Source organism: Hydra vulgaris, chromosome 15 (assembly GCF_038396675.1).
Source record: "Hydra vulgaris chromosome 15, alternate assembly HydraT2T_AEP".
Classification (NCBI taxonomy): domain Eukaryota; kingdom Metazoa; phylum Cnidaria; class Hydrozoa; order Anthoathecata; family Hydridae; genus Hydra; species Hydra vulgaris.
This window is the reverse complement of record NC_088934.1, coordinates 47,062,816-47,078,079: the sequence shown is the minus strand read 5'-3', so window position 1 is coordinate 47,078,079 and position 15,264 is coordinate 47,062,816. Positions and strand designations below refer to the sequence as shown.

The 15,264-nt window shown below is 30.5% G+C and overlaps 1 protein-coding gene across 1 annotated transcript in view; it reads right to left on the bottom strand.

Annotated features, from left to right (window-relative positions):
• Positions 1–15,264, bottom strand: part of LOC101241145 (WD repeat-containing protein 88) — a 35,997-nt gene that overhangs the window by 13,039 nt on the left and 7,694 nt on the right. Inside the window, exons 4-6 of the mRNA XM_065819190.1 lie at positions 10,248–10,311; positions 2,484–2,622; positions 2,114–2,255 (exon numbers count right to left, since the gene is read on the bottom strand). Of these exons, the coding sequence (XP_065675262.1) occupies positions 2,114–2,255; positions 2,484–2,622; positions 10,248–10,311 (345 nt within the window). The remainder of the gene's footprint in view (positions 1–2,113; positions 2,256–2,483; positions 2,623–10,247; positions 10,312–15,264) is intronic.

Here is a 15,264-nt window from a genome sequence, read left to right as displayed (position 1 = left end):
AAACTTATTGAATGGGATTAGATATAATGTTGACCTTTAAAACATTGTTTCAAACAATTATAGCAAAGTTATAAAGGCATTTAAACATAGTAAATAATTGTCTTATTGTATCTATGTATATGTTAGTATTTTTACTTTTTTAATTTTTTTATTCTCATTATTACTAGTAGATGTTTTTTTTTTCTCAAAAAAAATAATTTTAATTGTTTTCATTGACTTCTTCAGTATCCATTGTGAGCTGATTATGCTATGATTATCCATTATTTATTGTGTGTTATTTTCCTCTAATTGTGAAATAACTGCTCCATAATTCCAAAACAAAAACAGCAAACTAAATTATTAGTTTGCTAGAACTCATATACCAAAACCAAACGAAAATCTTTAAAAGCTTGGTCTTGGAACTAAAACCAGCATCTTTTAAAACAGTCTTTTAAAGTCGTCAGGGCGTTGTTGAAGATACATGGCCTGGTTCTAAAGGCATATTTCTGTAATTATTTATTTCACTTGTAAAGTTTATGGCTGAAGTAAATATCTACAGAAATATATTTTTGGAACCTAAACATGTATCTTCAACAATGCCCTGAACCTTTCTTCAATACTTAATAAATTATACATTATTATTAGATAATTGTTTATTTAAATCTTGTTTTCCTGTCTGCTGGAAAAGGGCATGTGGTTCCAAGTTCTAATTTTTAAAAACTCCCTCTGACCTCTCTAACTAGTCTAACCAGCCTTCTTACACATCTAACCAGTCTTTTTACTACAATTAGGAAAGGCTTAAATTAAGTTTTAAATAAAGAAATCTTAATTAATTTAAAAAGTCCAGCTATTTACTTTTTGACAATCAATACTAATTTTAATTCCTTTATTCTACTGATCACTTGGAAATAACAGAAAAGTTATATTGTGGATTCAAAGTGTTAAAGCAAGTGTTATTTCTCTTACAGTATTAATGAATTTAAAAGCCTAATATGCTGGTTATATTATTTTAATATGCTAGCCATAAGACCTTATATGTTGATGCTGGGAAAGTTTTTAAAACAATTATATCCTTAATTAATTAAATCCTTTTTAATCCACAGTATTAAGGTTTTCATTGATAGAAAACTCTCTCCATCATTACCAGTAACATCTGGAGTACTAAAAGGTTCTTAGAGGAACCTTGTGATACCCCAGTTTGTGGAACCAGTTCTCAAAATGTTATTTTTTCTTGTATGGAATACTGTTGTCACATCTGGATTGTTTTTCTAATGATGCATTTTTTCTTTTAGGCAAAAGCTTAAAAAATGTAATTGAACCTACTTTAGCTGCAAAGTTTGAAATGTCCCATTGTTGTAAGGTCACATCTCATTCTTTTTCTACAAATACTTTAGCTGCAAAGTTTGAGCTGTCCCATTGTTGTAAGGTTGCACCTCGTTCTTTTTCTACAAATATGTATACATAAATACACACATATATAAGTTATATTTTATGTTTAGAGCAGTCTAACATCATACTGAAATAGCCAGCTGCTGGGTCTTCAGTACATACGCCAATTGATTAAATAGGGATCACATGCAATCACAGGAGTGCTGCTACACTGACTAAGGATTTGGGTTGGGGAAACAATCTTTTTTTTTCATTATTTTTTTGTTTTTCTAAAAAAGCCGTATGGAATAAAGTAAGCAAAACAACTAGACAAATGCATATCTATATGTATGTGTGTGTTTATATGCACATACAAGCATAGTCACTGTTAAAAAATCACCTTTTGTTTCATCAACCAAAACTCAACTAAACATTTCCTAAACTGGAAACAATGTATTATAAATACATCTGCGCCAGTCTATTAGATGAAGAAGTGGTGAAAGGCTGGTCAACAGATAGAATCTCTTAACCCTTTAAGTTTAAAAAACAGTTTAAAAAAACTGTACATTTTGCAGTTTTTTTAAAATTTACTGTCTACATATTTCTTGCTCTTCTTTTGAATACTTTTTTTAATTCTTTAATTTAGTAAAGAATTAACTCTAACTTCTAACTGGAATAGTGATTGCTTGCAGGTTTGTAAGAAAAAAAAATTCCTAAAAAGAGTCAAAAAATGAAGCAATAAAATATTTTAGTAGAAAAAATTTACTTTAACTTTAACACTGGGTGAGGGTCAGTATTATTTCTATAATCCAACATGTCAACAACAAAAGCAGTTTGGTCCATTGATGTAGTGCAAAAACGATAAGAAGAATGAGAAAAACAGCAACTTAGTACAGTGCTTGTATGATCTATGAAAAAAACAAAGATATCAAATTTAAAATTTGAAAAAAGAGTTTATTGAATTTTTTGATATCTGTTAGAACTCTGATTCAAAAGTTTTTATAATAAAAAAACTTGTAAAAATAAGATTCTAGCTATAAGCAAATCCGTATTTTAAAAAAACATTTTTAAATTTTACAAAATTGTAAAATGTGTAAAAAAAAAAACATTTTAACTAAAAAAACATTTTAACTTACAGTTCAATGTTGCAATACTTTTCTTTTGACGCAGATCCCACACAATAACAACATTATCAAGGTCAGTGGTAGAAATCATATACTTACCGTCAAACGATATGTCACAGGACATAGCCATACCTTCATGAAGAAATCCTAACTATTACAAAAACTTTTATAAAAAAATAATATCTAATACTATCACAAAAAATATTAACAAAAAAAAAAAGAAGAAAAAAAAACACAAAATATGTTTTATTCAAGCAATACAATATTACAATATTTATGTATAACAATATGTGTATTGCATCAAAACTAATTAAAACAAACATTTGCTTGAATTAAATAAAATTTGAAATTTGTTTGAATTGAAACACTTTATTATTTTTACTATTTTTAATTTATAAATTAAAAATTTTATCAAACTTATATTAAGTATAAAAAATTTTAAAAAATTTAATAAAGGAAAAAATTAATATGGGAAAAAATTAATATAGGAAAAAACTCTTTTATGCATATATAAAATTATTCAAACTGCATCTGAAATAAGATCGGCAATTAGGAAAAAAATTAACAAAAAGTAATATATACAAATAATAAAAAATGAAAAAAAAAAAAAAAAGTTTTTTGATTTATGTAACTAAAACGACTTATCATAACTCATGAAAATTATGGTAAAAATAAATTATTTGCAATTTGAAATGAAATTAGCAAACACTTCAGTTGTTTTGATCCTTATTAGAGTTTGTTATGTCTATAGGAACCCAAAATAACATTGCACACCTATATATTTTATTATAAAACTTTTACTGTTTTATAATAAAATATATAGGTGTGCAATGTTACTTTGGGTTATAGGTGGGCAATGTTAAGAGAGGAACTTAAATTAAATAGTTCCACTATTTCTATAATAAATTTTATATATATATATATATCTCTGCCTTTGGGCTCTTGATTGAGCAAAGGCTAGATATGGTGTCTCAATAAAAATACTTATCTAGGGCAAATGTTAAACGCATCCGGCTACTGTCTTGTAGAAAGCCTCCCAGGCAAAGACTTAAAGGGTTAAGAGATTCTATCTGTTGACCAGCCTTTCACCCCTTCTTCATCTAATAGACTGGCGCAGATGTATTTATAATACATTGTTTCCAGTTTAGGATGTTGAATGCTGAATCTTCTTGACTAAATGTATGGGATTTGCTTGTGTCTCATTCTATCATCTCCTAATGAAGGTACAGCTCTAAAACTCAGTTTTATGGTTCTGAGGCCGGCTGATAGTCAGGCAATTGGTTCAACTATTAAATAGTGTACTGAGTACAATCTGTGCTATAAGTCAACTTCTTAAACAAATTTTGAAATGACTAAATTTTGAAAAATGTCTAAAGTACCAAAAACTATAAAACACAAAAAACCTTTGTCATCACCAATAGGGCGGTTTAAACCTTTGTCATCACCAATAGTCAACCAATTATAAAGACTCTTTGATATTAATGTTCCTTTTGACCTATAAAACAAAACTATGAAATATTATTGAATTCAGACAATATTTAGAACTGCCTCATAGGACCTAAAGTTTGCAGATTTTTCATTTTTAGGCTTGATTATTAATATATTTACTTTTGTACCTATTTCCATTAGCTAATTAGTAATTACTATAATTACCAGCAAAGAATTTGTATTTAGTATTTATTTACTTATTAGTTACCAAAGATCATAGATCACAAATAAAAACAAAACAAACAAAATAGTGGAATCTTGACTGCAGACAGCAATGTTAAAACAAATTTAAAATAAATGAAATAATGCAAAACATTTTTTATTTTAAGATTAAAAACTTACATTTATTTGATTGGGGAACCAGAACCACATTTTAGAGGCAGAGTTTAGCCCACAAGTTTGGAAGTTTTAAGAATTTATTTTTTCTATCATAAAAGGAACAGTCAAACTCTATAAGATCCCATAAAAACCGTAGTCCAGCAGTTGTGTGAGATCTGGGTTAAAGCTAGAATTCCAACTGCTGAACATAGAAGTATTGTTCGTAAAACTGAAGCTTTATTGGAAAGATACAGAAATATTTCAAAGAACACAGTACAGCAGGTAAAAGATTTTTTGAACTCAGTAAATTGTCTTTTTGATATTGCTCACCACGATGCATTGAAGTTGATAAAAATAGGAGAAGATCAAATATTTCTTTCAGACAAGTGATATATCAAAATTACCAATATCTCTTAGTAGCATTAGAAGAAGCCGAATGAAACATTGTTGATAAAATTTATGCTAATTAAGCATTATGCTAACATTAAGGCAGCCTTTGGTTCGGAGGGACCATCGGTTATTCATATTGATGGAAAACTTTTGCCAGCAATTTCAGGTGGGCTGAAAAAGTTGATCGTCAGATGACTCTAGTTTCAGGATTAGGAACAGAAAAACTTTTGGCAATTCCTTAAGCGGCACAAGGAACTGGTAAGCTTATAGCAAATCCAACAATGGTTGTTATTTATGAGTGAAAATTGCAAAATCAAATAGTTGCAATTTCTTTTGACACTACGGCATCAAACACAGATCGACTAAATAGTGCACAATTTTAGAAAGGAAACTTGAAAAATCTGCTCTAGATGGCATGTGCGTGAAGTTCTGTGTGGTGATGTCTTCAAGTCAGTTTTCGGTCCATCCTCTGGTCCAAATGTGTTGTTTCATTGATTTCAGGAATATTAGTCAAACATAGACCAAGAAACATATACAGTTTGCACTGATCATCGTTTAAATGAAGAACTTAAAGAATTGAAGAGAGAGGTAGTTGATTTTATTTTAGGAGTGTTGAATGGAAATGGAAATGAAAGTTTATTTACCCAGAGAAGATTATCATGAACTTTTGGAACTTACTTTGATCTTTATTAAATTTTAAGGGTTTTTGTAGTATTTATTTTCAAATTGATGGTTTTGCATTTATTGTTATCAACATTGCTATAACATTATAAAGGATCATATATGGTATTGTTGACAAGAGGATGGATACTAAGAATTCTAATACTTATTTACCAGTAAATAACTCTTTATTTATAAAAATTTACCAGAAACTTTTTGTTTTGAATAGAGGATTGAACTGCTTCTTATCTTCACTAAAGTTCCCAAATTGATGAACAAAGTTGAAAAATAAAAAAACAAAGTTACCAAAAGAATTGAACATCTTGAAAATATAGCTCATTTGTAAAATTTTACGAAGTAAATTTTTTTAAAACTAAATAAAGTAAACTGAATACTGAGTATATGTTATATGTTGTTTGGTATGTAAGATTTTTTAACGTTTTTTAATTTGATATATGCTCTATTAAACAAGCTGTTTACGTTTTTGTGTGTTATGGTGATGTTTAAACTAATTTTATAAACTTATTCAAATATAATCCAACAAAAACCAAAAAAGTGTTTTTTATGTAATTTTTCGTCTGATATTTTTCAAGGACTTTAACTTTTAACTTTAGTTCTTAACATTTAACTTTTTTTTAACATTCAACTAGTTTTATAACTTTTATGCAAAAAACTGAGTAAACAAGATTAATAGATAATGACTTTGTTCCACATTGTATAATGACATATATTTAAAATTTATTTATAAAACTTGAATATTTATTTTTTATCATGTTTAAATGTGGTTTATAGGTTTAAAATTTAGCAATTATTGTCAAGAGCTTAGACTTAAAACAACATTCATCTAAAAAAGTTAACCTATAAATAAAGAAATACTTGGTATAAATAAAAAATCCAGCACAATTAAATTACATTGTTTTATTGTTTTTAAACCCTTTAAACAGAACTGCTTCTTATCTTCACTAAAGTTCCCAAATTTCTCAATAAATGATTAATTATTTTGCATTCACTAAAAAATATTTTACATGTTTTCTACAGAAAAATGAAATCAAAATTCCAAAATTATGAACAACAATTCAGAAAAAAAAATTTCTCAGGGGACATGTTACATTTTCTACTTTTTATCTAAACATTGACTACACAATTTTTAAACTGCAATATTGTGGATTTTTACCTTTTTTATGGTAAAAAATATCATCTACACAACTGCAAAACTGTCATCAATTTTATTAAAATTATCTGGGGATAAATACATAACCTGTAAAAAAAATATTATATTTACATCATATTTGTCAGTAGCTTATTGTCAGTAGCTTATTGTCAAGAGCAATAAAAGTTTACAAATGACCTATATTTTCAAGATGTTTTTTGGTAACTTTGTTTGGTCACCTTTAAAAAAACTAGTTCTTATTACAACTTTGTTCGTCGACAGCCCAGCATTTAAAGTATAAAAATAAAACTGGTTTTTCGAGAAAACCTAAGAAAAATAAAGTTTAGTCTGGGTCTCGATTACAAATATGTACGAAATGTTTCTTAAAATAGACGTTTATAATTAGTTTAATTAATTTTTTATAAGTATAAGAAAATCTTTAAAACATAAATTATTTTAGACATCTACCTCGTGCGGTGAGGAACTCAGAACTGTATGCCTTGAGGTGAAATATCTCCAAGAAAGATCAAAGTAAGTTCCAAAAGTTCATGATAATCTTCTCTAAACTTTCCTTTCCATTTCCATTCAACACTCCTAAAATAAAATCAACTACCTCTCTCTTTGATTCTTTAAGTTCTTCATTTAAACGATGATCAGTGCAAACTGTATATGTTAATTATAACTAGAATAATTATTTATATTATAGTTTCTGAGAAGTTGTTCATAATATTGTTTAATTTGAAAAAATATTATATTTACATCACATTTTTCAGACCTTTTTTTTTTTTTGGATTAGGCAATATTTGGTTTTTGTATTAAAGATATTTGTTATCAGCGTTATTTCATTAAGGGAAAACTGTTTTTGATATTAACATAACCTAAAAAACAAATAAACTACATTCTTTCTAAAACAGTCATCTCGGTAAAATATAAAGCTAAGAGTATAAATTTTATATTTATTTATGGTATCTTGGAGAAGAACTAACGGCTTGGTCTGTTTTCTGATCTGGTGCCTGTTATGACGAAAAAACTAATGGTAGCAAAATTGCAAGATCAGATAGCAGACAATAAAGAACTCGATTGTCGATCAATTCGATACACTGGAACTGAAGATCTGAGTGCAAAACCTATGGAGTATTTCATTGGACCATCATTACGTTTCTTTTTTGGTGTCTTACAGTTAGACGTGTCTTTTCTGAAGAAGGATGTTGATAAGTGGTCAGATATTCCTAATTATCAAGCTGCAAAGAAAACCGTTAAGGCACAAAAATTTGTCAATGATAGTGCAGAAAGAGGAATTGCTCTTGCCACTGCATTTAGTTCTACAATAACAAAACAAGAAGAGAAACAACAATGTTTGTTTCAAATGGTGGATAGTCACCGGCAAAGATTTCCCAATCCAAAGAAATTAACTTTACTTTCAGATGTAACTGAACAGTAAACTGAATGCATTTCTATGCATTCAGTTTACTGAAAATGCATTCAGTTAACAGTGAAAACTGAACAGTTTTAATGGAAAAGTATTAAAATAAAACTTTCTTTTAATTTACTGTAAAGATATAAAATTTGCTACATATTTTTTATGTTAATAAAAAATTTCGAGGTCAACAAGGCAGTTCTAAATATTGTCTGATGTGCTTCAATTTTTTTGTGGTGTATCTACGAAGCAAAAGGGACATAAAAATGCAAGTGCCTCTAAAATATGAAATCTTTTTATTTTCTGAATCACCCTAATCAGCAAGTTCTCTAAATCTATCATTCACTAGTAATCATGATCTTTAAAGTAACTTTTCTTCTATTCAGTCTTATCTCTTGCAAAGTTCACCAGACCTACTTACTCTTTGTGCAACTAATTTGAGTTCGGCTGTCTCATCTTGTGATCTTAGTGTTGATGGTTATCTTCTTTTAATTTATAAAGATTCCAATAGTCATATGCTTAGCCTGTGCATTAACATTCATAAAAACACACTCATTTGTAGGGAATTAGGTTTGAATCTCCAGACTATTCGCTTGTGTGCTTTTGTTTAGTACCACATTCACTTTATCGCCTTTCTCTTTGTTTTATATTGCTCTCCTTCATCTCAAGACTGCACTCTTTTCAATGATATTTGCTAGTTTAAATTGACCTCTTTATCCTTCAGCCAATATCGTTGTTATTAGTGATTTTAATGCTCATCACACTGAATGGCTAGGCTTTTGAGTCGGAACTCTGCAGGCATAAAGATCCACAACTTTTGCTTTTCTCAATCTCTAATTGACTCAGTCAATTTTTCAACTTGATTTCCAGACATTCGAAATCACTTACCTTCTCTAATCTTGTTGCTGATCCTAGTGTTCAGTTTCTTCACATTTACCCTTAGGTACTTCTGATCACGGTTTGATATCTCTAAAACTATTATCTCATTCTTTTTCATCATCAGAATCCCTCTATCATCGAACCTTTTATAACTATCTTAAAGCTGACTGGGACTCTTTCCATAATTTTCTCTGTGATGGCCTTTGGGTAGAAATCTTTTCATCTTTCTGCTGACAAATAGGCTATTACATAACTTCATGGATTCAGGCTGGCATGGAACCTTTTATTCCCTCTCAACAATTCAAGCGTTACTTTTTTCCATGGTTTTCCTCTCATTGCGCTGCTGCAATTTCCAATCGTAACCATTACTTCCATATCTATCAGCAAAACAATTCTCCAGAAAACAGACATCTGTTTACTACTGCTAGAAACCAATGTAAAAAGGTTTTGTTTATCGCTAAAGCCCGCTTTTCTCAGGTCACAAAATATCATACATCATCTCAAAGATTAGGCTCTTGTGACTTCTAACGAATCTTTAACAGTATCTATAATAAGAGCAGGTCTGTTAGTCCACATCACTTGATGGTTTAGATTTTGTCACCTCATCTTAAGACAAAGCTGGAATTGTTTGCTAAGAACTTCTTATCAATATCATCTTAATTTGACTAATCGCATCCTACCTGATATAGCCAACAAACAGGTTGATCCATTCCTTGACATTTATATCACTCCAGCTTCTGTATCTCAAGTGATTTCCAGCTTAGACACAGCTTGTGGTAATTAGAGTCTTGTTTACTAACCTGCTTGAAAGCACCATCTGTTATCCCTATTTTTTAAAAATTCTGGAAAGTGATCTGACTCATCTAACTACCATCCCATCAGTCTTCTTACTATCATAAACAAGATTTTTGAGTTTTTACCTTTTTTTTGAATGAGAGAATTTTAGAAGACTAAAATTCTTTTGTTTAAATAGATTTCTTTTTAAAAAAAAATTCCTAAAAACAACTTGTGTATTTATAGAAAATGTTTAATTTTGATATTGCTTTAAATAAAATGAAAATATAAAAAAATGAAATTGCGTTTTTCATATTCTATTCAAGATTTCTTGAATAGAATATGAAAAGTAATTTTTAGTTTGAAGTTTATATTGTGTGTTAACAACACACAATATAAACTTCAAATGTGTGATATAAATAGAAACTTTTGCGAGTGTTTAAGTATATTAAACAAACTTAATAGTTAAGTAACTGTAAGTTACAGTAGTAACTTAACTGGTTGTTTTGATTTAGTTTATAGGTAAATTTAGTGTGATGTACTTTATCCATTCAGTAAATCAAACAAAATATAACTTTAAAATATTATTGGCTTTCACGCAGAGATGTAAAGTAATTTATTTTACTATAGAGGAAATAACAAAACAAACAAAAAAGTGCATAAAAAACAAAACAAAACAAAAAAGCAAAGGATTACTAACTGTAGATTGACCAGTATTTGCATCCCATAAAATCAAATACTTATCTAAACTTGTAGAAACAATCCTAAAAACAAACATAAATATCTAATGTTTTAACATTTATTTCAATAAATTTAATACAAAACAACTTAAAAAAATACAACGAGAATCACAAATAGACAATTATATAAAGTAAACTAGTACTAGAAATAATATAGACAACTTATAAAAAAATGCTTAAGTATTTGCAAGCAGAGCAATTAACTAAGCCCCACTATGACAAACTTTGATTTGTTTTTAAGCAAATATTTCAGGAAAAAAAGTCCAGTTAATTTTATACGCTTTGAATAGTGTAGCAGATACAGTTGAGTTTGGAAGAATATTCAAGCAACACATGAAGGCACCATTTTCAGATCAAGTTTGAGTGAGATAAAGTTGCAACAAGTTGAAGTGAAAAATGACAGAGCAATATTCTGATAGAAAGGCATTGGCCAACTGCCAGGTTAGCAAATTCCAAAAACATCAGTCATATTGATGTTATCAATATGACTGATTAGCTAATCATGTTTTTAAAGTCAATACATTAAAAGTCAAAATGTTTGCAGCTTTTGACGTAATTGTTTAAATGGTCAGCCTGGGTTATAAAAATCCAACTATAGTATAACATCAAAGTGGTTTTTTTGGTGGTTCAAAGATAGAAATCAACTTTTTTTTAAATGTTACTCACCCCTTCCCCTCTCAAGGCCAAAGTCTACTTTATTGTGGTTACAATCCTCTCATAACTCTTTAACGCGAACCTTAACATTCAAGGCCACTGCATGAGGAAACAAGTTGAGCACAGTACTATCAGGGACTTGGCGGGGATTGAACTCAGAATTTCTTGCTTATGAAACAATTTCTCTACCAAAACAACATTATCGCATTTGAACAATGTATGCAAGATCATTTGCTAGGAAAAAGTTGACTTTTGCCTTGGCTTTTTTAGTTCAAACCAAAACTCGCAGATTACCTTTGAGTAATCTTTTGGTACAAGTAAATAATTAACTAATTAAACTTGGTTGGATATCGTGACAGTTGAGCAGTTTAGGAGAAAGTAAAGAATAGGTGAGCTGGTGAGATGTGGAAGTATTATTAAAATATTAAATCGACACTCTTAGTTTGGAAGCCTCATAAGCAGCCTTTCAGCTGCCAAATGGAAATTTTTATCTCTCATTCTAATATTTTCAGTCTTCGTGCAATGGAAATTTTTTTCAATGTCAGTGTTGATACACAAACTTGGCCATGACGGATGATAAATCAAAAGAACTTATTAAGAGAGTTGTTGGCATTCAGAGCATCATTGAGCCTTTTTTGCTTGCTAAAGGGATCCCTAAGTGCCGAGACTTAGGGATCCCTTTAGCAAGCAAAAAAGTTGTGCTAATTTCATAAATAAACAATGAAAAATAAGTTTAGAATTAGTTAAAATTAACAAAACAAACTATTTATTAAGATATTAAGAAAAATCTTTTTTTTTTTGCCATGATATTTCTGGTAGAGAAGTTACTATTAACCATTTGTGAGGTTAATACTAACCTCACAAATTTGCATAGTTTTTTCTGTCATAAAAATATTTTTGAATAATAAATCTTGAGTTCTTACCATAAATTTTTAAAGACTTAATTGAGTTTTTCTTTTTTCAGTTTTTCCTGGCTTCATTAGGGTGGTCCAGAATTGCAAAGGAAAAATTCAAGGAGCTCCTAACCACTCTCCAAAAGCACAACTTTGTTCTACTAAATATATAAGGATTAACCAAAAAAAATTGGAACAAATTAAGCAATTTTAGGGATCAATAGGATTTCAACATTTTGTGCAAGTACCTAATTTTATGACATTTTAGCAGAAATCACACTATTTATTTTTTATACGCAATTTTTAATTTTCTTTTTCTGAGCAGCCCTTCTGGGACACAATATAAATAATTGTTCTAGCTCTTTGTGGAATTAGTAAATAGCAGCCATCTTGTCATCAGCAGATATTTTTTAAAACATCAAATTTTTCAAATATATATTATTTTTTAATTTTTATTCTGACTATAGAAGAAAAGCTTAAAAAGTTGGTAACTTTCATCAGCTACTGCTATGCACATATTACATAATTATTATTAATTAGTTAACATGAATAATTAATCATCTTTGCTTCCAACAAGGCTGCAAGCAAACATTAATTAGAGTTGAAAGTTCCTGGAAAAGAAATGATAAAGGGATTGTAGAGCAAGATAACGATTGACAGACAAATTAAAAGATTGCAAATTATGAGAATCAGGAAAGCAAGATGAAGGAAGCAAATTCCAAAGAACTGATGTTCGAGGAAAAAAACTTGACAAATAAGAGTTTTTGAAGCACTTTGGAACAGTCACAGAAAAAGGATGAGACTAAATTGAATGGCGAGTTACACGAGAATGAATTTTAGTAGATGCCACAAAAGACGCTAGCTCTTTAGGGCAGTGCCCATTATAGTATTTATAGAAAAGAGAAAGAGAAGCAAAATTATGACAATGTGATAATAGTTGGAGGTTGGCTGCAAGGACAGGTCCAACTATGTGTACAATGCATTTTTACACTTTGTCTAAAAAAGAAAAGGGCATCATTAGAAGATCTGCCCCAGATATGGTAACAGTATTCCATACAAGGCCAGACTTGAGATTTAAAGAGATAGAGAATAGAATCCGGAGTAAGAAAGTGTCGAGCTCGATAAAGAGATGCAACCTTAGCAGATGCTAATTTTGCAATCGATTTGATATACGGTTTACAAGAAAGATCAGAAGTTATATACATTACAGTTCATAAATATAGAAAGATCGAAGTTATTGCAATAACGATTGGCTAAAAAAAATTGAGCTTTATCTGAATTAAAGTTCACCAGCCACTGTGAGCCCATGCTGTTGCAGAAGTGAGATCCTTTTCAAGCGATCAGAGAGTGTTGGCTTCTTATCGTGACAAGAATAAGTGGTAGTATCATCAGCAAACAATACCACCTTAGAGGTGAGAATATCTGGAAGATCCTTAATGTAAACTAAAAAGAGTATAGGGCCAAGGTTTAAACCTTGAGTAGCCCCTGCAGTAACAGAATAAGAAGAAGAGTGCTGCCCATCGAGGACAACTTTTATATTACGATTGGAAAGGAAGGATTCAATAATCTTAAAGATGTTACCAGATCCACTGTAATAAGAAAGCTTATGGAGGAGACAAGCATGCCAAACTTTATCAAAAGCTTTAGAAATGTCAAGAGCAATGGCCTTAACCTCTCCACCTTTATCTAATGCACGATAAAACCTATTGGTTATTACTGTTAGCAAATCAGCTGTAGAACAAGAAGATCAAAATCCATATTGATGATCAGAAAATAAGTTATTAGATTCAAGATAAGAAATTAAGTGTTTCTTAATTAAAGATTCAAAAACCTTGCTTATGATAGGAAGAAGACTAATAGGACGGTAGTTAGACAAATCAGATTGCTCTCCAGAATTTTTGAAATATGGTTAACAGATGCTGCTTTCCAGCAGGCTAGAAAACAAGACTCCGATAAGCACTTGTTGAATAGTTTTGAAAGTATAGACGACAGCTCCGGAGAACACTTCTGCAAGACTATAACAGGTATGCCGTCCGGGCCACAAGCTGTAGAAAAATCTAAGCAGGAAATCACTTTAGATACAGAAGCTGAAGTGATACAAATGTCAAGCAATGGATCAACCTGTTTGACGGCTAAATCAGGTAGAATGCAACTAGTAGAATCAAGAGATGATATTGATTGAAAGTTCTTAGCAAACAATTCAGCTTCGTCTTTAGGTGAGATGACAAAGTCTGAATCATACAAGAGAGATGGAATAACAGATTTGCCCTTATTATTGATACTATTAAAGATTCTCCAGAAGTCAGGAGAGCCTAATTTTTGTGATGAAATATGAGATTTCATGACCTGAGAATAGTATGCTTTGGCGTTAGACAAAACCTTTTTACAATTGTTTCTAGCAGTAATAAACAGACGTCTGTTTTCTGGAGAGTTGTTTTGTTCATAGATATGGAAGTAACGGTTTCGATTGGAAATTGCATCAGCACAAAGTGAGGAAAACCGTGGAGAAGAGTGAGGCTTGACCTGGAATCATCGAGAGGGAATAAAAGATTCCATGCCAGCCTGAACCCACGAAGCAATGTAAGAAGCACATTTGACAGCAGGACGACGAAATATTTCTACCCAAGGGCCATCACAAAGAAAATCATGAAAAGAGTCCCAGTCAGGTTCAAGGTAGTTGTAAGAGGTATGATTATAGGGGGATTCAGATGATGAAGAATGAGATAATAGTTTTAGAGAGATCAAACTGTGATCAGAAGCACCTAAGGGTGAATGTGGAGAAACTGAACACTGACTAGGATCAGAAACAAGACATAAGCCAAGTAGAAAAGGTAAATGATTTGGGTTGTCTGGAAAGCAATTGAGAAAAGCAAAAGTTGTGGGCTTTAACACCTGCAGAGTCACTGACACTAGAGCCAAGCCATTCAGTGCGATTAGCACTAAAGTCACCAATAACAACAATACTGGCTGATGGATAAAGAGAGAGGGCTTGGTCAATATGATCAGAAATAACATCAAAAAAAGTGCAGTCTTAAGTTGAAGAAGAGCAATATAGAACAAAAAGAAAGGTAATCGAGTTAAGCGGTGCTAAACGAAAGCACATGAAAGAATAGTCTGTGGATTCAAACCTAGTTTCACGACAAATGGGTGAATTCTTACAAATGTAAATGCTCAGGCCAAACTTGTGACTATTGGAGTCTTTATGAATTAAAGGAAGATAACCATCAACGCTAAGATCACAAGATGAGACAGCTGAACTCAAATTAGTTTCACAAAGAGCAAGTAGGTCTGGTGAACTTTGCAAGAGATAGGACTCAACAGAATAAAAGTTACTTTAGGCCACGAATATTAGTGAATGATAGGTTTAGAGAACTTGGTGATGACGATGACTATTCAATGATGACTGTTTTGTGTTTTTTAGTTTCTGGTA